Below are 24,456 nucleotides of genomic sequence, written 5' to 3' on the forward strand. Positions count from 1 at the left end.
TTTTGAAGTTGAGGAAAATCACTTGTTCAATGGTATTTGTCCAAAATGACCTATAATGTATCGTCATATCACATGCTCATAAAAGTTGAATTAGCTCTTCCTCCAAACATAAAAGTTGAAGTAGACACCTTAAACTTGATTGTGAAACTTGTAAATCTTTCATCTCATAAAAAATGAGAAAGTTATGGCCTTGGGAAGTTGACTTCCAAATTAGGGTTTAGACAAAATGACCTATAATCTTTCAACATAAAAATGTCTTTCCAAACAAAACTATCTCTAGACCTCAACATGAAAGTTGTTTGTAATGTAATTTAGAGTAACTTTTCTCTTGGAATCATTTTCAGATGATGAAAATTGTAGGAGATAGGGTCTAGGGGACCCCAGTTTTGATCAAATGAATTCCTCTGGTCAACCACCATCATCCACCTTGCTAACTTGCAATTATCTTAAATTTTGGGACTCATGGGAGATCATATATGCATAAGATGATGCAATTTTAAGTGTCCCTTGAAATATTTGATCAATTGTTGATGAAGCTTGGTGAAGAAGTTACACAAGATACCTAGATGAACTAGGGTTTCCAAGGCAAACCAATCCCAACCTCTTGAAGAATTCTTGATCAAAATAACATGTAGAGATAATAGGGACTAATATATGATTCCTAGAGCCAATATGGATCATTCTTGGTTGAGCTCTTAGCAATGAGGGTCTTAAACCCTATACATGAACTTGATAGATCAAAGGTGATCAAATGCCCTACCTACAAAAAAATTAGGCAAATGCAAAGACATATTTTTGGTATTTTGGTTAGGAAATGATAAAATACAAAGTATGATACAATCACATGGTGCTTGGTGATCTCTCACAATACAAACCCAATGAATAAGGGGTAAGGAGGATGCCAATGTATGATCCCAATGCCAATGCATATGATGAGATAACATGAGGGATCTTAGGGTTACAATTGGTGTAACATCCTAATTTTCCATACCTTAAATAATATATATGATTATAATTGAGATTTTAACATTCCTAATTATTACAAACTAAACATTGAAACTAGCAACTATAATAATTAATTTATACACTAATTACTCTTTATTTTATTATTAATATTATTATTCAATTTGAATATCATCGTTTTATTTTACAAACTAAACTTTGAAATTAGTCATTTAAATACTTAACTTTAAGTTAATTAATTATCCATATTATTTTTATTATTATTACTTTTGTTGTTTTGTTATTATATTATTTGATGTTATTTGATTTGAATATCACTATTTTACTCTACAAACTAATCTTAAAAACAATTAGTAAATAAAATAACCTTAAGTTAATAAATGTATTAAATAATTATCCTTGTTGTTATTATTATTATTATTATTATTATTATTACACTTATCATTTCATTTTATAAAAAAGAAATATATTTTATTTTTCTATTAATATTCTACATTATCATACGTCATGAAATAGTAGAAAACCAAACTTCCATACATTTCTCACCAACTATTTTCACAAAGTCATATTAGAACATCTATAAAACTATTCATGCAAGACTTGTAAATATTTGATAAAGACATATTTATAGCAAGAGTTGAAAAGTTAGAAAGCATGGGCAAAAGGAGATAAATTTACATTATTTTAATATCTTACAACTAGTATAAATAGGGGCCTTTCTCACCCCATTTTCATTCATTCATTCACAAATCATCTTTCTTACCTCTTTATTTCCTTCTTTCTCTAGTTTCTTCATATAGAAATATTAGTTTTAGTTGTCGAAGTTTTCACGGTGTCGGTTTGAAGTTTTTAGAGTTATTTTGGGGTCAAAGTTCTTATAAAGTTTTAAAGGAGTTTGATACGTCAAAGTTCTGCTCAAATCATTTTCATAAATAACGGCAAAGCCGTTATAATTTAATTATTTTAATTATGTTATTTATATAAAGGTTATTTTAAGATTTCGATTTAAATTTCCGTTCAGACGTCGAGATATTAAACCTATAAAGTCCAAGATAATTCTTACCATTTTAAGTTGTTATAATGCCCAAGTATTATTATAAAATTAAAATGTTATTAGGAATACACTCTTGATAATTTTCTAAAACAAATAAATCCAAACGGGAGTATAGTCTAATTTATACTTGAATTTAATAACGATTTAAATATAGTGGAGGTTATTATTAAATATTTTAAATAAGAATGATCTATGACAATTTGAGGTTGTATTATGCTTACATTGTTTGATTAATTGTCTAATTGTTTATTTTATTTATACTTGAGTGATTGTGATTGATAGACTAAGAAAATGATCTATTAAGGAGAGAAACAACAATATTGATTAGATATTAAGTGTTAGATCCCCAATGAAATAAGGGAAGTTGGATACATTTAGTAGTTGTATTCAGTTGGGTTCTGGCTAAGGAAAAGACTTGGTCGACCATGTCCTTTACGGTCCACATCTCTTACCTGGGAAGTCAACCATATATTATTCATTGTATAAACTTAACTGATTATTGTCGCATCCTGCGAAAAATCAACCGGCGAGCCTAAAAATAAAAACACACAGAGCCGCCACTAAACGTTATTTATCCCAAGATAGGGAAAGGAAACGCTCAGAGAAACCTGGAAAGACATGGTCTCGCGACCAGAGAGAAAAGGTTCGGGAGTCGGTTACGCGAGGGGAAGGTATTAGCACCCCTCACGTCCTAGGTACTCCTAGGGATCCACGTCCTAGAATAAAGAAAAGGTTGCTAAACATCATACACACACAGGGAACGCAGGTGGGGTTAGGAGGAACGGGCTCGATAAGGTATCGCACCTTATGCCTACATATCTTGTCTGGAACAAGAATCAGAGCCTCTGTAGTTCGGCTTACGCACGCCAAACAACACAAAACGACACAAACAAACAAGAGTGGCAAACATGGAGCCCGACAACCACTGGATGGAATTACGTCGGCATCCGAACCAAAACACACTCAAAAGGGCAAACGTGGAGCCCGACAGCCAATTACTGGACTTACGTCGGCATCCGAGCCAAACACAATCAGATAACAGGTAAACACACGCAAAAAAGAAAAAGGTTGCCCGGAGTGGTCTCGCACGACCACCTGCCTACATACCTTGTCTGGAACAAGGATCAGGGCGATGTAGTTCCCCTTAACAGGGACTAAATTGCTAACCAGAAACCGGGGAAAGACACACGACTAGGGAGCTGAGACTCGAGCCTAATGTTGTCATGCATCGTTCACCTAAGTTCGGTTTTCTATCCTACTTGCATACAAAAGCCTATCCTAACCAGGAAAGAAGCTAGCACACAAGCATACAATCATATCACACATCAAATGAGAACAGGCATCTCAAACATGTCAATCAGATATCCACATAGCACGCACTATAGCCAAACAAGGGGCTCAATCAACAGGTTTGACTGCCGAAGCGAGTCGTCTGTACGGGCTGGATTTGCTCTTAACCTTGCCATTACGAGGCTAAGGTGAAGCAGATGATGGATGAAGTGAGGATGAGACCTCACAGCTCTTATCCCTAACCAGGGAGAGCTGACAAATGAGCATGGGTCCAGAATAGGGGAACCCTCCTATACTCGATGACTCTGACACAACAGATCTTGGGCTTGGATCTCAATGCTACAACCATGTAATGGGAGCAAGGAGAAGACTCACTGAATAGTGGGGGACAGACTGCTTGTCCCTACCTTCCACCAATTGCCTTATTTAAAGGACTTTCACCTGCTTGGGCTTAAAAATAAACAACCACAATCATTGCCTCTTAAGGAGGACTTCAGACATTTATTTGCCCGGCCCGGTAACAGCCGGGTCTCCAGACTACATGAAGTAAGAAGATTATACCTCTATGCAAATTGCTTATGCAAAGCAAAGCAAAGCAATAGTTCACAAGGAACTGAGCAACTAAAGTACCTGGAAACAATCAAACTCAGTCAGTACTCAATCAGACAAACCATAAACAATAAACAGTTAACCAGCTTAAACAATACAACACAAACAAGCCCAAGGCTTAAGCCCAAGCTTCAACACCTACAAAACAATGCTATGTTAGTGTACAAACAACAACAACATCAATCAAAATTGATTTGCATCATTCTCCATATGCATTGCTTTTTTTGATCCTGAAAAATCAAGCAAATATTAGCAACTAGACCACTAGGCCAAGCCTAGGGTCCAAAAGCAAGAAAAAATGTAAAACAGCAAGGTATTCATCAACCAACATCAAATTAACATCAAACAAAACCAAACATCATTGGTCTCATGTTTATATCATCCATTATGTTCAATTCATGCACAAAACAATCCATATTGGTTCAAATGACGCACCCAATATACAAACAGAAGTATTGCATTCAAAGCCATGCCAAAACACATCAAAAAATCTCAAATTAAATACACCTAAACAGGGGTCAATCAAGGTCTACCATGTCAAATTTGAGCTCAATTGGGCAAATGGAACCATGTCAATGAAAATCAACAAAACAGTCACAATTATAGGCTCCAAATCACAACATCAATACATGCTTCCACTTCAAAAATTCATATCTCATTGGAAACTAAAAAGAAATGGATGAGACCAAAACAGGGAGGTCCTAACATGTGTCTAGTTCATGAATATCAAATTTCATGGCCATACAATACAATATGAGGATTTCCCAATCAATCTACCAACATGTATCACATGAGCTTGCAATTTCAACAACCAGAAATGAAAAATCAAGATTAAATTGAAAATACAGTGAAAAATCCTACAAAAATTCATCAAGCATCCTAACATGTCAACAAGTCATCATGCAAAATTTCAGCCAATTCCAACATGCATAGGTCATCCAATTAAATTCAACAAGTTGACATCAAGAGGTGTGACACAAATTGTCACACCTAAGTTCCAGAATTTGCTGCTCTCTAACCAGGTATCAAAAATTCATGAAATTTACATATAAATAATCCTCAATGAGTCAAGAACCACCACAAAAATTTTCAGCCATTTATTTTATGATATGAGTATTTCATGACCAAATTGCCAAAATGTATCAAAATGTGACATACATTAGAAAAGCTTATGCCAAATAAAATATTTGCCAAGCACAACTTTGACCAATAGGTCAAAAAAATCCTACACAAGTCAACAAAGTCAAGGAAAAAATCTCCATATTTTAGAATTTTTCTACAATTTTTTTATGAATTTTTTAAGGTCATTATGAATTTTTAAGAATTATTTGAATTAAATTAAAATTACACAATGGCGTTTCTGTAATATTTGGCGCGGTGGAGGGAAACACGGTATTCAAATTTTCAAACCAAAAATTGGATTGAACACTGTTTTCTACAGTAGGCCAGCGTCTTCTTCCCCAGATTTTCCGGAAATGGCGTAAACATGATGAACACCAAAACTCAACGAAAATCTACAATCGAATATGCGTTGGAAAGGTCTTGACGCCAGGATCTCAAATATGAACTTGATTTCAACTAATTCTTCCTACATATTCCGGATCGAGCGTTTGAAGTTTCGCATTCAAAACTAAAAATCGCTATATCTCATTCTACAATCAACCAAATCGAAAACTACGAATTGCAACATGCTCAGCAATGAATAAACTACAAAAACCATATCTCAATTCAAGAAATAATGAAACTCGAATTCGCACCTTAATTCGACGGCAACAAGTAATCCGCGAGCTTTAAGCTTCGAATCATGAAAACAGATGCAGCCTAACGTCCAAAGAGATGATTGAAGAAGTTAAATTGGCTTAAACACGATCCAAATGCAAAAATGGTGAAAACTCCATTGTTGAGTTCAAGCATGACAGTTGTGATTGGCCAAGCTTTTGAGGCTCTTGATCACAAACAGATGGAGGAGAAGATGATGTGAGTTGAATGCAAAAGGAATTTCGTGATTTGGTTCAGATTTGATGAAGTTTGATGAGATTGAAGCTTTGTGTTCTTGATGAACTCTTGAGAATTTGAGAGGTTTCTAGATCCAACTTTGGAGAATGTGAGGTTCTGTTATGATTAGCAAGTGATTTAGAATATATATGTTGCACTAATCCATCACTAATCATGTAATTAACCAATTTAGCATGTTAAGTGAAAATGCTAATTAACAAGTAGGGGCATAATGGGAATTTCCACATGACAGCTAGTGCCACCTGTTTTGACAGCACATACACCTTCCAATTATCATATGTGAGCTGTAGAAACTTGTTTCATGTCCATTGGTTGCTCCATTCTCAAATTCACCATGTGTATGCAAAATGTCCATTTTTGTCATTTCCATTTTTCAAGACAAAACTCAAACCATGTGCATTAACCATGAAATGAATATTCAAACACACTTAAAATGCCATTCCTGAGGTGTTGGAAAAAATCCCATTCAAAAATTCCAATTATTTTGACATTTGGACAATTTTGCCCCTGGTCCAATTCAGCTGTCCAGTTGAAAAGTGACTTTTTGCCTTGGCCATTTTTGGGAAATTCCAATGATGCACCCTCAAAGTACATTTCAAATGGAGTTTGTGCATATAAAGAACTTGCAATTTGGACAAAGTATGTGGTAGTTATGGCCTCTTGATTACGGGTCTTTTCTGAAATTCACTGAGCCATATTTTGCAAACCGTACATTGGATTTTCAAGTTCTTGGACTTTTTGGAAAGGTGAGAGCAAGATCTACAACTGTCATGTTGAACAATTTTTCATTTGAAGCTTCCTTGGACTTCTGTTTTTGAGGTCAAAAACTTTCCATTTTTGGAAACTTCAGTTACAAGTCACTTGCTATTTTTGGCAGTTTTTGTCCTGACTTGATTTTCTTCATTCTTAAGCTTTGAGATGTCATATAACACTTGTTCCAACATGAATGAAGTGTGTCTAACTCATTTCCACCTCCAAATCCACCAGATCATGTACAGTTGACCACAGTTGACTTTTCATCTGATAGATGAATCTGGCAATGCATAGATCAAACTGAGCCCCAATCTTCAACTGAAATGGCTCAAGGGTGATACCCTAGCCTCAATAAGCACAATATAATCACCAAATGAACCTCAGAATCATCAGAAACCCCATCTCCTGATCCAGCCCTGATTGGCCCAATACAACTGATTAGGGTTGACCAGTGGCCAAAACCCTAATCTCAAGGAATGAACTTCAATCTCCTGATGACACCCAAACATGATGATGATGATGTATCAATTCAAGCAAGATGAAGACCAATACCCTTGAGAATCATGAAACCCTAATTCACAGTCCTATCCTCAGATGGCCCATGATCAGTCAAAAAACCCTAGGCTTGCACCTTTGACTTCCTCATCTTCTGATCAAGACTTGGGAAGATGGCTTGCACTATGTAACCACATGTTATGCAATATGAAATTCCTAATGCCCTAAAATGATATGCAATATGTTAATGCTAGTCCCAAGAGAGGAGGGCAAATTTTGAGGTGTTACAGCTGCCCCTATTCAATCCACTGTGAACCTGTCGATACGAAATAGCCTCGGCTTTCGGATGATCAGGATGAAGAGTGATTGAATACCAAGAACAGACGAACAATTTGCACTCTGATGGGATGATAATTAACAACGCCTGTCAGCATCGGCGAAGAAAAACTCGAAAAACCGACGACCTGGATGCCAAAATAAATGGTAACGCAGGGATAACCATGGCCTGATTACCACATCCACTCGGGATTCTCATTCTTTTTTGCTTTTCTTGAACCCCGAAAATTTTCTCTTCTTCTACCTGGTCCGAAAACCACTTCGGTCTGAACTCCGAAAAACTGGCCTGAATACCATAAGTGCTTCAACCTGATAGTCGGAAACTTCACTAATCACCACTCTAAGGGCAACACGTCAGAGGGTACACCTTCAACCAGACACTGACTGATGACTGGGAAGAAACTCGACGTTTACTGAACATCGGACGATGATGTTTACTGACACCAAAAAAAGCTCGACCAGACATTAACCAATGACCGGGAGGAAACTCGATGTTTACAGGCACCGAACAATGATGTTGACATGACATCAAACAATGATGCGGACAGACATCAAACAATGATGCGGACAAACATCAAACAATGACGCGGACAGACATCAAACAATGATGCGGACAGACATCAAACAATGATGCGGACAGACATCAAACAATGATGCGGACAGACATCAAACAATGATGCGGACAGACATCAAACAATGATGCGGACAGACATCAAACAATGATGCGGACAGACATCAAACAATGATGCGGACAGACATCAAACAATGATGCGGACAGACATCAAACAATGATGCGGACAGACATCAAACAATGATGCAGACAGACATCAAACAATGATGCAGACAGACATCAAACAATGATGCGGACAGACATCAAACAATGATGCGGACAGACATCAAACAATGATGCGGACAGACATCAAACAATGATGCGGACAGACATCAAACAATGATCGACCAAACACTTACTGATGTCTGGGAAGAAACGGTGGTTCCAAACTCCCAATGCTGAACTCCTCGGAGCATCGTCTTCGCTGTCAGACAAAACCAAACCTCAAGCGGTAATCACGGCTTGAATCGCGCTGATCGCGTAACGTCTTCTGACTGTATCCCCATCTCTGTCCGACGGGAACATTTCCTCCAATATCGCACTACTGGGGAACATTGCTGATCTGACGTTGTGATGCTAATCTCCTCAGAGTAACATCTTCACCTTTGGTGAACCCCAAATCTTCAAGCGGTAACCACAGTTTGGGTTGCGTTGAATACATCCCTTTTCCATCTCCGTCCGACGGAAGGAGTCTTCTCCAGTGTCGTACCACTGGGACAATACCTGTGATCCAATCATGAGGCTATACTACTCGGAGTAACACTTTCATTTTCTGGCAAAATACCTCTCAAACAGTAACCACGGCTTGAGACTAGCTGACGTTTGCAATGATGCATGCTTTATTTCTTCTGCGTAATGCTCCATAATTATGGAAATGCTACGCGATTATTTATTTTTCTATGCAATATGCAATGCTTATTCTACATGATGAATGCATAAAAAATATCCCCCTCAAGGGACTCTTCTGAGGAAAACGAGACTCTCTGCTGAGGAACTCGCCACTGCTCCGATTTCCACCCTGCCGGGGATAGCACTGCTGCTAGGAAATAGACAACCCTTGCTGGGGATACAGATCCTTTGCACCCAACCCTCTCGAGGACATGCTGGGGAATACCTCCTTTGCAACCCACCCTCTCGAGGACATGCTGGGGATACAGATCCTTCACTGCACTCTGTGGGAATACCACAGTCTTTGACTTGCTGGGGATATAGATCCCAACTCTGCTTTGGGAACCCTCACAGATACTCCCGCTGGGGAAATGAGCAATCTTCAACCTGCTGGGGGAATACCATCCAGACCCTGCTAGGGGAACGACAACTACTCCGCTGGGGAGGACCCAATCAATCCACATGTAGGATACCCTCGGCTGGGGATGCAGATATTCGTCTGCTACGGAAACTCGTTCAATCCACTGGTAGAATGAACACTGTTGGAGAGATATGTCATTGAAAAAACCCGCTCCACTCGGGGACTAGCTGGAGATATATTTCTTTGAAACCCGCTCCACTCGGGGAACTGCTGGAGATATATTTCTTTGGAACCCGCTCCACTCGGGGAATAGCAACCTTCAGACCTGGCTGCTGAGGAAACACCGTTGTAAACCGGCCGGGTATAACCATACTGACTCGGCTGGGGGAGTCACAGATCTGGAATCTGCTGGGGAGCTAGTCCTATAATTCTGCTCGGGGACCTAGCTGGGACATGAGAATAGTTGGCACAGAACACCCATCGACTCGTCGAACCACGGTATCCACCCCCCAATCTCGTATCAGCTTTCCACTTTTGAGAAATTCCCAGACTCGTCTGGACCTTTTCTGCTCCATCATCTTGTATTCCCAATCGCCCCGCGCTCGACGAGAAACGTACTCCTGGGATTATACATACTTTCAACCTTTCGACTTTGAAGAGTCTTCTTGGTTAATTTCAAAGGTCGTCGGACGTCTCATCGTCTCTCCGTCCTTTCTTCATGCACTCGTCCCTGATCGGACTCTGCGGGGAATTACAAACTTTCCAGTCTTCCGACTTTGAAGAGTCTTCTTGATTATCATCAAGGCTCGTCATACGTCGCAACGTCGCTTCGTCGTTTCTTCATACGTTCGTCCCTGATCGGACTCTCATGGGGATCTCCCTTGTCAAAGCTTCCACATCACAACCTGCAAGTGAGTGAAAAACATCTAACAGTTCCTGCAAAACAGATCGTTAGATAAAACCGTGCCCCAGGCGTGTCAAGATTTCAACACTTGGGTCACTCAACCTTCCAAATAAGATTTCAAGCTCTCAATCTTATAAACATGCATCGGAAGGAACCTGTATGTGTTAAAATGCAAAGATTCTTTATCAAAATAATCGGATGTTTTTGCCATCAAAGCGGTAATGAAAAACAAAAACAAAATTATTTGACTGAATGTGCATTTTGTTGATTTGAAAAGTGTGGCTCAAATGAGCAATACAAAAGGAAGCAATTCCTGAAAAGAGGTAATTGCACTCAAAAGGAAAAATCTACCCTAATGGCAATGTGAAACCCGTAATCTCATCGAGTTCCAACTCGGTTACACCCCATATGTCCTCAGACTCTCCATGCTTTCTGCCTTCTGAACAAGACGCTTCTGATCGATCCCTACCGGGTATTATCCATGATGCTTTAACCAAAGCGAAAACGATCATGCTGGACGCAGTTGTTCGTTTCAATCCCTCTTTTGCCTGGACCGCCCTTTCGGGTTTTCAGTCCACCGGGATACCCTTTTTTGCCCAAGTCGCCTCTTCAGGTTTTCGACTTGCCGGGTGTACAGCTTTTTTCATCTATATCCCTAATTTTTGCCCGAACCTTTCTTTCTGTTTTTGGTTCGCCGGGATGCCCATTTTTGCCTGGACTATTTTATTCTTTTCGTCCAGCGGGTCTCTTACACGAAGTATTTTTTAACTGCGTCCGCATTCACAGGGGATGGAAAATCCTCACCATCCATGGTCGTTAACAACAAGGCTCCTCCAGAGAAAACCTTCTTGACCACGAATGGACCTTCATAATTCAGTGTCCATTTGCCCCTTCGATCGTTTTGAGGAGGAAGGATCCTTTTCAGCACCATATCACCCACGTGATATACCCGAAGTCGCACCTTCTTGTCACAAGCACGCTTCATTCACTGCTGATATAGCTGCCCATGACGGATGGCTGCTAGCCTCTTTTCCTCAATCAGGCTCTCCGAGCGAGAAAGGCGTTTGCCCCAGTAGACGTACGTACCGAAGTACAGTACCCAGAATACAAGCTTCGGCCTCGGTCACCATCGTTGATACATTCCATCGTGCCCCGGGAAGCACTAACTCATCCACCTTATCCCCCATCAGACATCAAACCCGTTCGGATTCAGGGTCAGGCCCCTCCTCCGGGATCGGTCACTCTCAATCCTTCGATTGGAGCACCTCGAGATGTCCTCATCAGGGAACTCAAACGTCCTCGGTTGATAACCCTCAACGGGTTGCTGAGCGACATAATCAGACAATACCCCTTTGATTGCTTTCTGAGAGCATCACAAATCAGTAAACATTATTTTGCTCCTCTCGCAACCCGCCCGGTCAATACTGGCTTCTCGAAAATGTACTTGACTGGATCCATCTTGGAAATTCACAAAGTGGCATGAACCAGCATACATTGTCTCAGTCGGCGAGCAGCCTATGCCAAAGTACAACAAGTTTTCTCGAACAGTGAATGTACTGTTTCACAGTCGACAAACTTTTTGCTAAGGTAAATTGCATGCTCTTTTCGACAAGACGCGTCATGCTGACCCAATACACCTCGTAGACCCCTCGAAGGCTGTCAAGTACAGATTTACCAGTCTCTCTCCATAGGGAGGCAACAGAATCAGAGGTTCCTGCAATTTTTCTTTTATTTTTCAATGCCCCTTGGCAACCATTATTTCACCTGACCGTTTGATCTTTTTTTTTTTCAACAGCTTGAATATAGGTTCACACGTGGCTGTTAGATGAGATGTGAACCATGACAGGTAGTTCACTCTTTCTAAAGAAACCACGAACCTCTTTTTTTTCTTCTCGGTTCAGGCATTTTTTTTTTTTTTTTTTTTTAAAAGCAGGAGCAACCTCGATTCTTCTCTTATGATGAACCCCAACGATTTACCGGATCGCACTCTGATAGTGCACTGATTTAAACTCAACCTCAGTTTGAATAATCTCAACCATCCAACCGACTTGCCCCGGTCTACCAGATGCCCCTCTTCTGTTTGGGACTTTGCTATCATGTCATAGCATAGCATTCAACTTCATGATGAATCATATCATGAAACAAAGTCACCATGGCTCTCTGATACAGGCACTGGCGTTCTGCTTCTCTAGAGGACAATCTCCTTTCCATGGTAGCTTGTGTGCAACGACACCGGTATCCGACCCTGGCATATCCTGACATGACCAGGTGAAGGTATCCACATGTCCCTTCAACCGGACTACCATTCTGCTCTCGACTTGCCTCTGAAGCGGCCTCATTTTCCTATTTCCTTCCTGACCTCGGCGGTGCTTGGTACAACAATCTCAACCCGCTTCACGTGCGGCTGAATCACCTTCTCCTCTTGTTTAAACAACCTGGCTAATTCCAGCAGATCACAATCTTCTTCGCCTTCTTCGTCAGCCTGATTGCTCGGATTGTCGAAGTCATATGAGGGGTAACCAAATTGTTATCAACGAGATCCGGAGAATTATTTTTCGACTTTGGGACGAGACAAATCAAAAAGGAAAAATGAAAATAAACATTGCCATTTTTATTTGTTTTTAAACTGCAAAAATAAATGAAAGACAGGGAACACCGTTTTTTGACTGAAAAACATCCATTTATTAATGATGCAGAAATGCAAATTTAAACATGAGGTGGCCCTTACAATGAACCATTACGTGTCGGGCAACACGTATGGCTTTCATGCAAATAAAATCAAAACAGAAATCATTACTCTTCCAGATGAGTGTCAGTGATGATCTTGTTTAGGCCTTCCAGCTTCCTGGTACGCACGGCTTTATCCAACCACTGAACTTGCAGTCACTGTCAGTCTCTCCACCTACCGCACAGGCGCGATCTGAATTTTCAGCAATTGCACCCACCATCGCCTGTCCATGCGCCGGCATGGGATTGGCATCAGCATTCAATGACAATGTAAAATTGAGGGCCTTGGAATCCACCAGGTCTTGGACTACGTGCTTAAAAGCTTTGCAGTCCTCTACACTGTGCCCGGGAGCACCCGAATGGAATTCACATTTGACATTTTCATCAAAATTGGCTGGCCTTTGATCAGGTCCCATAGGTGCCAAAGTCCTCAACTGTACCAGCCCCATATCTTTCAGCTTTTTCAATAGGAAAGAATATGTCACAGGCGGCCTGTCAAAATGCCGATCACTCATCCTCCTCCTGACTGGATATCCTACCCTCGGAGACCTCCGCTGAAATGGCTGACGCTGCTGTTGTTGTTGTGCAGGCTGATTGTCAGCAGGAATAGTTACCGCAGCGGTGTGCTGGTAGTAACGACCCCTACCGTGTCCTCTCTGGGCATACACAGCACTCGATTCACTCTCATCCTTGTGCTGGTCATTACCAAAAGATTTCTTCGGTCCAGACGACGAAGCGTTTCCTTGCATGTTCCCCATCTTCAGCCAGTCTTCAATCCTCCCCACCTTTTCGGTAATTACTTTCTGCCCCAAGGCGAACTCTTGCATGACATTGATCAGCTCTCCCATCTTCTCTTTCAGCTCGAGAATGTCGGTGTTGGACGGATCCATTAGTCCGGGAGTATTGCGTCTGGTGAAGTATCTGTGAGGACGGGTTGAGTGCAAAGGTACAGCTCTACGAGTACGAGCAATGATTCCTGCAAAACAGCAAACAGGTTAATATGCATGAATGCAACGTCTATCCATATGAGGAAGCTTCTGTCCTTTGATTCTGATTTCATCGAGACAGACAACATTTTGACATCCACATTCTGAAATTCAAGATGTCTCTCAACCAGATTCTCAATCAATAATACTCCCCATATGGCTAGACGTGAGTTTGAGTGCGGATGAATGCAAAATGAGAATGATGCAGATGTATGCAATGCACTGGGTTGCCATCCTCCAAGTCATCTGATCCTCTGTACTGAATCTGGCCTCTGGACTGATCATTACCATCTGAGGAGAAATGTAACCAATCTGACCCACGGGTTCCGAAATAAACGGAAGACAGATACATCATCATCATCACCATCAGTCTCTGAGCAGACACACACAATCATCTGAAACGGCCCGGGGAATCCTGAAATAAACGGATCCCCACTGATAAATATCTCGGCCCGGGGAATCCTGAAATAAACGGATCCCCACTGATAAATCACGGACAGCACTCCGGCGTCTCGGCAATAAATGGCCATAAATCCGCCTCATAAATAGGACTCTGATCCACAGAACAAAAGTCACCATCTGAGTCACCATCTGAACATGCATCTGAAAGAATCACCCTCCCCTCACAGGTAAATTCTAAACAGGTCATCCTAAGGCGGATAATAGTCTTGACAATCGGGCAGAGATACTCAATGGGTTTGCCCTTTCGGGTGTGCCATTGTAGCTCCCTTAAGACCGTCTAAACCAAAGATCCGGGAATGATCGGTCACCAGAGTCAACAACTCAGATGGAGTAACTCAAACAAAGCGGAATATCCACAGAGATGAGCACTACCAAATGAATCTCGTCCGGCTTGTGGTACATCACGCCGCCAGGCACATGTTGACTTAACATGAAAGAGGCGACATGAGACCACACTAGTCCTAGGTGTATACTCGGGCCTGGGTTTTAGCCCCACTCAGAACACCCACCCCACACAGAGGAACCACCTGCACAGAGGACGGCAACAACATGATAGTATGATGCATGCAGACATTAATGCAAATATATACACACCGGTTAGAATAATAAATGCAATAAATCAAACATCACAAGCAACCTAAACTAATCCTAGAACGCTAGGAAGGACTCGCTTAGGGACGATGGACCAGCATAGGTCTACACCGCACAGTCCCCAGCAGAGTCGCCAGCTGTCGCATCCTGCGAAAAATCAACCGGCGAGCCTAAAAATAAAAACACACAGAGCCGCCACTAAACGTTATTTATCCCAAGATAGGGAAAGGAAACGCTCAGAGAAACCTGGAAAGACATGGTCTCGCGACCAGAGAGAAAAGGTTCGGGAGTCGGTTACGCGAGGGGAAGGTATTAGCACCCCTCACGTCCTAGGTACTCCTAGGGATCCACGTCCTAGAATAAAGAAAAGGTTGCTAAACATCATACACACACAGGGAACGCAGGTGGGGTTAGGAGGAACGGGCTCGATAAGGTATCGCACCTTATGCCTACATATCTTGTCTGGAACAAGAATCAGAGCCTCTGTAGTTCGGCTTACGCACGCCAAACAACACAAAACGACACAAACAAACAAGAGTGGCAAACATGGAGCCCGACAACCACTGGATGGAATTACGTCGGCATCCGAACCAAAACACACTCAAAAGGGCAAACGTGGAGCCCGACAGCCAATTACTGGACTTACGTCGGCATCCGAGCCAAACACAATCAGATAACAGGTAAACACACGCAAAAAAGAAAAAGGTTGCCCGGAGTGGTCTCGCACGACCACCTGCCTACATACCTTGTCTGGAACAAGGATCAGGGCGATGTAGTTCCCCTTAACAGGGACTAAATTGCTAACCAGAAACCGGGGAAAGACACACGACTAGGGAGCTGAGACTCGAGCCTAATGTTGTCATGCATCGTTCACCTAAGTTCGGTTTTCTATCCTACTTGCATACAAAAGCCTATCCTAACCAGGAAAGAAGCTAGCACACAAGCATACAATCATATCACACATCAAATGAGAACAGGCATCTCAAACATGTCAATCAGATATCCACATAGCACGCACTATAGCCAAACAAGGGGCTCAATCAACAGGTTTGACTGCCGAAGCGAGTCGTCTGTACGGGCTGGATTTGCTCTTAACCTTGCCATTACGAGGCTAAGGTGAAGCAGATGATGGATGAAGTGAGGATGAGACCTCACAGCTCTTATCCCTAACCAGGGAGAGCTGACAAATGAGCATGGGTCCAGAATAGGGGAACCCTCCTATACTCGATGACTCTGACACAACAGATCTTGGGCTTGGATCTCAATGCTACAACCATGTAATGGGAGCAAGGAGAAGACTCACTGAATAGTGGGGGACAGACTGCTTGTCCCTACCTTCCACCAATTGCCTTATTTAAAGGACTTTCACCTGCTTGGGCTTAAAAATAAACAACCACAATCATTGCCTCTTAAGGAGGACTTCAGACATTTATTTGCCCGGCCCGGTAACAGCCGGGTCTCCAGACTACATGAAGTAAGAAGATTATACCTCTATGCAAATTGCTTATGCAAAGCAAAGCAAAGCAATAGTTCACAAGGAACTGAGCAACTAAAGTACCTGGAAACAATCAAACTCAGTCAGTACTCAATCAGACAAACCATAAACAATAAACAGTTAACCAGCTTAAACAATACAACACAAACAAGCCCAAGGCTTAAGCCCAAGCTTCAACACCTACAAAACAATGCTATGTTAGTGTACAAACAACAACAACATCAATCAAAATTGATTTGCATCATTCTCCATATGCATTGCTTTTTTTGATCCTGAAAAATCAAGCAAATATTAGCAACTAGACCACTAGGCCAAGCCTAGGGTCCAAAAGCAAGAAAAAATGTAAAACAGCAAGGTATTCATCAACCAACATCAAATTAACATCAAACAAAAGCAAACATCATTGGTCTCATGTTTATATCATCCATTATGTTCAATTCATGCACAAAACAATCCATATTGGTTCAAATGACGCACCCAATATACAAACAGAAGTATTGCATTCAAAGCCATGCCAAAACACATCAAAAAAATCTCAAATTAAATACACCTAAACAGGGGTCAATCAAGGTCTACCATGTCAAATTTGAGCTCAATTGGGCAAATGGAACCATGTCAATGAAAATCAACAAAACAGTCACAATTATAGGCTCCAAATCACAACATCAATACATGCTTCCACTTCAAAAATTCATATCTCATTGGAAACTAAAAAGAAATGGATGAGACCAAAACAGGGAGGTCCTAACATGTGTCTAGTTCATGAATATCAAATTTCATGGCCATACAATACAATATGAGGATTTCCCAATCAATCTACCAACATGTATCACATGAGCTTGCAATTTCAACAACCAGAAATGAAAAATCAAGATTAAATTGAAAATACAGTGAAAAATCCTACAAAAATTCATCAAGCATCCTAACATGTCAACAAGTCATCATGCAAAATTTCAGCCAATTCCAACATGCATAGGTCATCCAATTAAATTCAACAAGTTGACATCAAGAGGTGTGACACAAATTGTCACACCTAAGTTCCAGAATTTGCTGCTCTCTAACCAGGTATCAAAAATTCATGAAATTTACATATAAATAATCCTCAATGAGTCAAGAACCACCACAAAAATTTTCAGCCATTTATTTTATGATATGAGTATTTCATGACCAAATTGCCAAAATGTATCAAAATGTGACATACATTAGAAAAGCTTATGCCAAATAAAATATTTGCCAAGCACAACTTTGACCAATAGGTCAAAAAAATCCTACACAAGTCAACAAAGTCAAGGAAAAAATCTCCATATTTTTAGAATTTTTCTACAATTTTTTTATGAATTTTTTAAGGTCATTATGAATTTTTAAGAATTATTTGAATTAAATTAAAATTACACAATGGCGTTTCTGTAATATTTGGCGCGGTGGAGGGAAACACGGTATTCAAATTTTCAAACCAAAAATTGGATTGAACACTGTTTTCTACAGTAGGCCAGCGTCTTCTTCCCCAGATTTTCCGGAAATGGCGTAAACATGATGAACACCAAAACTCAACGAAAATCTACAATCGAATATGCGTTGGAAAGGTCTTGACGCCAGGATCTCAAATATGAACTTGATTTCAACTAATTCTTCCTACATATTCCGGATCGAGCGTTTGAAGTTTCGCATTCAAAACTAAAAATCGCTATATCTCATTCTACAATCAACCAAATCGAAAACTACGAATTGCAACATGCTCAGCAATGAATAAACTACAAAAACCATATCTCAATTCAAGAAATAATGAAACTCGAATTCGCACCTTAATTCGACGGCAACAAGTAATCCGCGAGCTTTAAGCTTCGAATCATGAAAACAGATGCAGCCTAACGTCCAAAGAGATGATTGAAGAAGTTAAATTGGCTTAAACACGATCCAAATGCAAAAATGGTGAAAACTCCATTGTTGAGTTCAAGCATGACAGTTGCGATTGGCCAAGCTTTTGAGGCTCTTGATCACAAACAGATGGAGGAGAAGATGATGTGAGTTGAATGCAAAAGGAATTTCGTGATTTGGTTCAGATTTGATGAAGTTTGATGAGATTGAAGCTTTGTGTTCTTGATGAACTCTTGAGAATTTGAGAGGTTTCTAGATCCAACTTTGGAGAATGTGAGGTTCTGTTATGATTAGCAAGTGATTTAGAATATATATGTTGCACTAATCCATCACTAATCATGTAATTAACCAATTTAGCATGTTAAGTGAAAATGCTAATTAACAAGTAGGGGCATAATGGGAATTTCCACATGACAGCTAGTGCCACCTGTTTTGACAGCACATACACCTTCCAATTATCATATGTGAGCTGTAGAAACTTGTTTCATGTCCATTGGTTGCTCCATTCTCAAATTCACCATGTGTATGCAAAATGTCCATTTTTGTCATTTCCATTTTTCAAGACAAAACTCAAACCATGTGCATTAACCATGAAATGAATATTCAAACACACTTAAAATGCCATTCCTGAGGTGTTGGAAAAAATCCCATTCAAAAATTCCAATTATTTTGACATTTGGACAATTTTGCCCCTGGTCCAATTCAGCTGTCCAGTTGAAACGTGACTTTTTGCCTTGGCCATTTTTGGGAAATTCCAATGATGCACCCTCAAAGTACATGTCAAATGGAGTTTGTGCATATAAAGAACTTGCAATTTGGACAAAGTATGTGGTAGTTATGGCCTCCTGATTACGGGTCTTTTCTGAAATTCACTGAGCCATATTTTGCAAACCGTACATTGGATTTTCAAGTTCTTGGACTTTTTGGAAAGGTGAGAGCAAGATCTACAACTGTCATGTTGAACAATTTTTCATTTGAAGCTTCCTTGGACTTCTGTTTTTGAGGTCAAAAACTTTCCATTTTTGGAAACTTCAGTTACAAGTCACTTGCTATTTTTGGCAGTTTTTGTCCTGACTTGATTTTCTTCATTCTTAAGCTTTGAGATGTCATATAACACTTGTTCCAACATGAATGAAGTGTGTCTAACTCATTTCCACCTCCAAATCCACCAGATCATGTACAGTTGACCACAGTTGACTTTTCATCTGATAGATGAATCTGGCAATGCATAGATCAAACTGAGCCCCAATCTTCAACTGAAATGGCTCAAGGGTGATACCCTAGCCTCAATAAGCACAATATAATCACCAAATGAACCTCAGAATCATCAGAAACCCCATCTCCTGATCCAGCCCTGATTGGCCCAATACAACTGATTAGGGTTGACCAGTGGCCAAAACCCTAATCTCAAGGAATGAACTTCAATCTCCTGATGACACCCAAACATGATGATGATGATGTATCAATTCAAGCAAGATGAAGACCAATACCCTTGAGAATCATGAAACCCTAATTCACAGTCCTATCCTCAGATGGCCCATGATCAGTCAAAAAACCCTAGGCTTGCACCTTTGACTTCCTCATCTTCTGATCAAGACTTGGGAAGATGGCTTGCACTATGTAACCACATGTTATGCAATATGAAATGCCTAATGCCCTAAAATGATATGCAATATGTTAATGCTAGTCCCAAGAGAGGAGGGCAAATTTTGAGGTGTTACAATTATATAGAGATAAGGATCACACCAAGGAGAAATAGATAAGACATTTAATGGATTTGGCAATCAATCAAAGTAATTAGATAATAAGTATGACCTGAAAGGTTGATACGATATTTCCCAAATATTAACTAAATACTTATGGTTGAGAGTTGCTAAAAGATGGTTGAGTGATCGTATAGACCTGCATTGAGGAATGTGTAAGTCCACTGTCGTGCGATATGGGACGTACGAGGTGGATCAGTCGCCTACAATCCCGACGGGGATTATTATTTATGCATGATAGGCAAGACGAGGGTCTTGGCCTGAATCCTCAGGGACGATCGACTTATAACACCTGGACTCCATGTGAAGTTAGGTGGCGTAGCTCTTGGTAATTGGGAGTACGTTGGTGGCATGTGGTCTTGTGATATCTGATCTTGGTAAATGGGATAGGTATCCTTGACAGTGTTTAGTGGCCTGAAGTCAACTTATAGTTCAGGGATGCATTAGAATAAACACTTATAGAGTATAGGTAAATATGGGATAAAGATACGCTTGTTCGAATAATTGTGGTTGTCATATATATATATATATATATATATATATATATATATATATATATATATATATATATATATATATATATATATATATATATATATATATATATATATATTACTATTTTACATCCTATTCCCACTTTTAAACTTGTACGCAAATCTTAGCCTTGTATTCTTTTTGTCTTGCATCTTTGGATTGATCTATGACGATCAGACGACGAGCTAGACCATTTAAGAGGGAAGGCTATGGAGTGACAGATTACGATAATGTCAAGGCTAAAGGTTGCTAGTGTTTTGTCAAACGCTTATCACATCGTTACTACTATGTAATATTATATACAGTCAGTATAAGTATCAGTCCTATTGGACTTAGGAGGTCCTTCTGTTAAGCTTTCTTTTGATGTCCTTCATCTACTTTTATTTTAAGTTTTATCTATGTGGCAAGGCCACTAGTCTTAACGGTGTCAAACTTTATGTAAAACATATTTGAAGCATATATATGTGAAGTAGTATATTTTAATTAATTCAGTCTTGTTATTTAAAATTTTTTAATTTTCTGTATTCTATTTTAGAATTTCACTAATGGGACATAGGCTGTCTCATTTAATGGTATCAGAGCTGGTCGATTCAGCTCGGACCGTAAGTGTCTAGAGTTATACTGACTGTATGAAGTTGGATTCCAAACCGGATGATAACTTTTCTTTTGTGTGTTGAGTCTTCCTCTTAATAGCCTTCTAATATAGTGATCTAGGAAGCGTCTTTAACACACTTAACTTATTCTTCTTTCTTTTTCCCCCAATGGTCCCAAACCCAACGGTAACGTAACAGACACTTCACAAAATTCACTATATAAATACTTCACACCTATTCATTATTTTCATATCAATTTCAAAGTACTTATCCATACCTTACAAATGGCTAAATGTTTTCTTTTATTCATCATTTTTCTTGTCATTATCTTGTTTCTTATTGGTATTATCAAGCATGACGAATTAGGTAAAGATTTCTTAGCAGTAATGATAATTATAGTTTTACCATTACTAGTCTTAGCTTGGTTTATTAATAGAGGTTTTTAAATGAAACATGGTCATGGTTTTTGTAATCGTTGCTATTGAATAAATTGATATGCTTTTGTTTATACACTAAATATTGATTATCTTTGCCAAAATTCTAGATATAATCATAACTAACGTTAAGCATTAATTCAATAACATTGCATGTGAGAGAATTGACAAAATCCTTATCGATGAATCATTCATTGGGATATAAATATACATATTTATTATGTTCTTTATGTCTTGTGGATGATTGAACCTAATAACTTATCCTTTTCGGGAAGTTATGGTTCAGAACGCTAGAAACGTGAGGCGTGGTAGGAGTGCTGGTAGAGGCGCTAGTAGAGGTGTAGGTAGGAATGTGGTGAAGCTACTCCCGAAGGGGTAGCTAACATCCCCATGGGACGAGAAGATCATTCCCAAACTGGAACGAACTCTCAAGCTGACACTCGAGATATTCGTGAACTTGTTGCGATTGTGTTAGTTCAAACACAACAAGATGCTCAAATCTTGCAAATCACTCGTGATCATCAACTTTTTCAGCAACAGCAAAGAGAAACTGTGCATGAAGATACGGGATTGAACTCGTTTCTGAAAGGTAAACCACTATAGTTTGGTGGTGACTTTAATCCGGAGGGTGCTGAGAAATGGTTGCAAGAGATAGAGAAGATATTTTCTTTCACTCACTGTAGAGAGAATAGAAGAGTCGGTTATGCAACATTCATGCTAACAGGCGACGCTGAAGCCTGGTGGAGAGGAAAACATAGATTATTGGAAGAGGAGGGAAGAGAGATCAACTGGATCTTGTTCAAAGAAGAATTTTTGGGGAAGTATTTTCCAAAGCTATGTAGGAAAGAGAAGGAGAGAGAATTCCAGAACCTGCGTCAAGGTATGATGACGGTGGGAGAGTATATTAGGAAGTTTGAATCCTTGCTAAAGTATTCTGAATTTTACCGCTTGCATCCAAGGGAAGAATGGGTGTGTGAAAAGTTTCAAGATGGATTGAAATATGATATCTAGAGGGCGGTTCTACCTCTGCAGATTATGCGCTTTGGTGAGCTGATAGAAAGATGTTTGGAGTTGGAAGGAATTGACAATAGGAAGAATCAATATGGATCAGGAGTACCAATCCGAAACAACAATCACAAGGGCCAGTTTAACCGAGGCCATGGAGGAAGGACCCAACAAGGGGGTAGGCCATATCAAAGGCCTACACCATATCATAACCAGGATTCTAGGAGGTTAATGTTCAAGTGTTACAGCTGTGGAGGGGCAAATCTTAACAAAGATTGTCCAAATAGAAATATTGGAGCTTGTTTTCATTGTGGTCAGAAGGGCCATTTTCTCAAAGATTGTCCCCAAAGACAAAATCAACCAACAAGCCAGAAGAGCGTCCTAATAAACAATAACAATGTAGGGAGAGAAAGGAACGGAGGCCCAAATGTTGGTCAAGGACCTCAGAATCAGAACAAGCCAACCACAGGAAAAGTATTTGCAATTAGAGGAGCTGAGATCTCAAAGTCAGATGGGTTAATCCAAGGTATGTGTTTAATTGGAGATAAGTTGGTATCAGTATTATACGATTCAGGAGCTACACATTCATTTATATCTACATCTTGTGCGGAAATTTTGGGATTTGAAATTGTTGATCTCAACTATAAGTTGACCATTACAACTCCCTCGGGAGAAAGAATGGTAACTTGTTCAGTCTGTGCAGACTGCCCTGTAATTTTAGAAAATAGAAGATTCTTAGTAGATCTTGTAGTACTCCCGCTAAAAGACCTAGATGTCATCTTAGGAATGGATTGGTTATCAGCCAACAATGTAAACTTGGGGTGCAAGAAGAAAATTTTAACTTTTGGAGAAGATAGTGGAAAAGTCATAAAGGTGGAAACTCTCACCTAAAAAATTATGATGTTATTCTCTATCTCAGAAGGAGAAACACCTAGTGTTGAAAATCTTCCAGTGGTCTGTGAATTCCCGGAAGTTTTTCCAAAAGAGGTTCCAGGTTTACCACCGGTTAGGGAAGTGGAGTTTTCTATAGACTTGGTTCCAGGCACTGGACCAATTTCTATATCTCCTTATCGAATGTCACCCTCAGAGATGGTTGAGTTAAAGAAACAGTTAGACGAGATGTTAGAGAAGGAATTTATTAGACCGAGTGTATCGCCATGGGGAGCTCCAGTCTTGTTTGTTAAGATGAAGGATGGTTCTTCTAGACTTTGTGTAGATTACAGACAACTTAATAAAGCTACTGTAAAAAACAAGTATCCTTTGCTTAGAATCGATGACTTGCTGGACCAGTTAAAGAGAGCATCGGTATTCTCGAAGATTGACTTGAAGTCTGGATATCATCAGATCAGAGTGAAGGAGGATGATATTCCAAAAACAACTTTCAGATCCCGTTATGGACACTATGAGTACTTAGTAATGCCATTTGGTTTGACTAATGCTCCAACAATATTCATGGATTACATGAATAGGATCTTTAGGTCATACTTAGATCAATTTGTTGTAGTTTTCATCGATGACATTTTGATTTATTCCAAGAATAAGGTAGAGCATGAAGAACAATTGAGAATTGTGCTACATATATTAAAGGACCGCCAATTGTACGCGAAATTCTCGAAATGTGCATTTTGGTTGAAGGAGGTACAATTTCTTGGTCATGTTATCAGTAAAGAAGGTATTGCAGTAGACCCGAGTAAAGTCGAAGCAGTAACAAA

The 24,456-nt window shown here is 39.8% G+C and overlaps 1 protein-coding gene across 1 annotated transcript; it reads left to right on the forward strand.

Moving 5' to 3' along the window:
• Nucleotides 1–22,129: 22,129 nt before the first annotated feature.
• On the forward strand, nucleotides 22,130–23,635 carry LOC127130174 (uncharacterized). The gene is made up of 2 exons (XM_051059240.1): nucleotides 22,130–22,328; nucleotides 22,797–23,635. Exons 1-2 carry the CDS (start codon nucleotides 22,130–22,132, stop codon nucleotides 23,633–23,635), a joined length of 1,038 nt encoding a protein of 345 aa, XP_050915197.1.
• Nucleotides 23,636–24,456: the final 821 nt, after the last annotated feature.

This window comes from Lathyrus oleraceus, chromosome 3 (assembly GCF_024323335.1).
Source record: "Lathyrus oleraceus cultivar Zhongwan6 chromosome 3, CAAS_Psat_ZW6_1.0, whole genome shotgun sequence".
In the NCBI taxonomy this organism is placed as follows: Eukaryota; Viridiplantae; Streptophyta; class Magnoliopsida; order Fabales; family Fabaceae; genus Lathyrus; species Lathyrus oleraceus.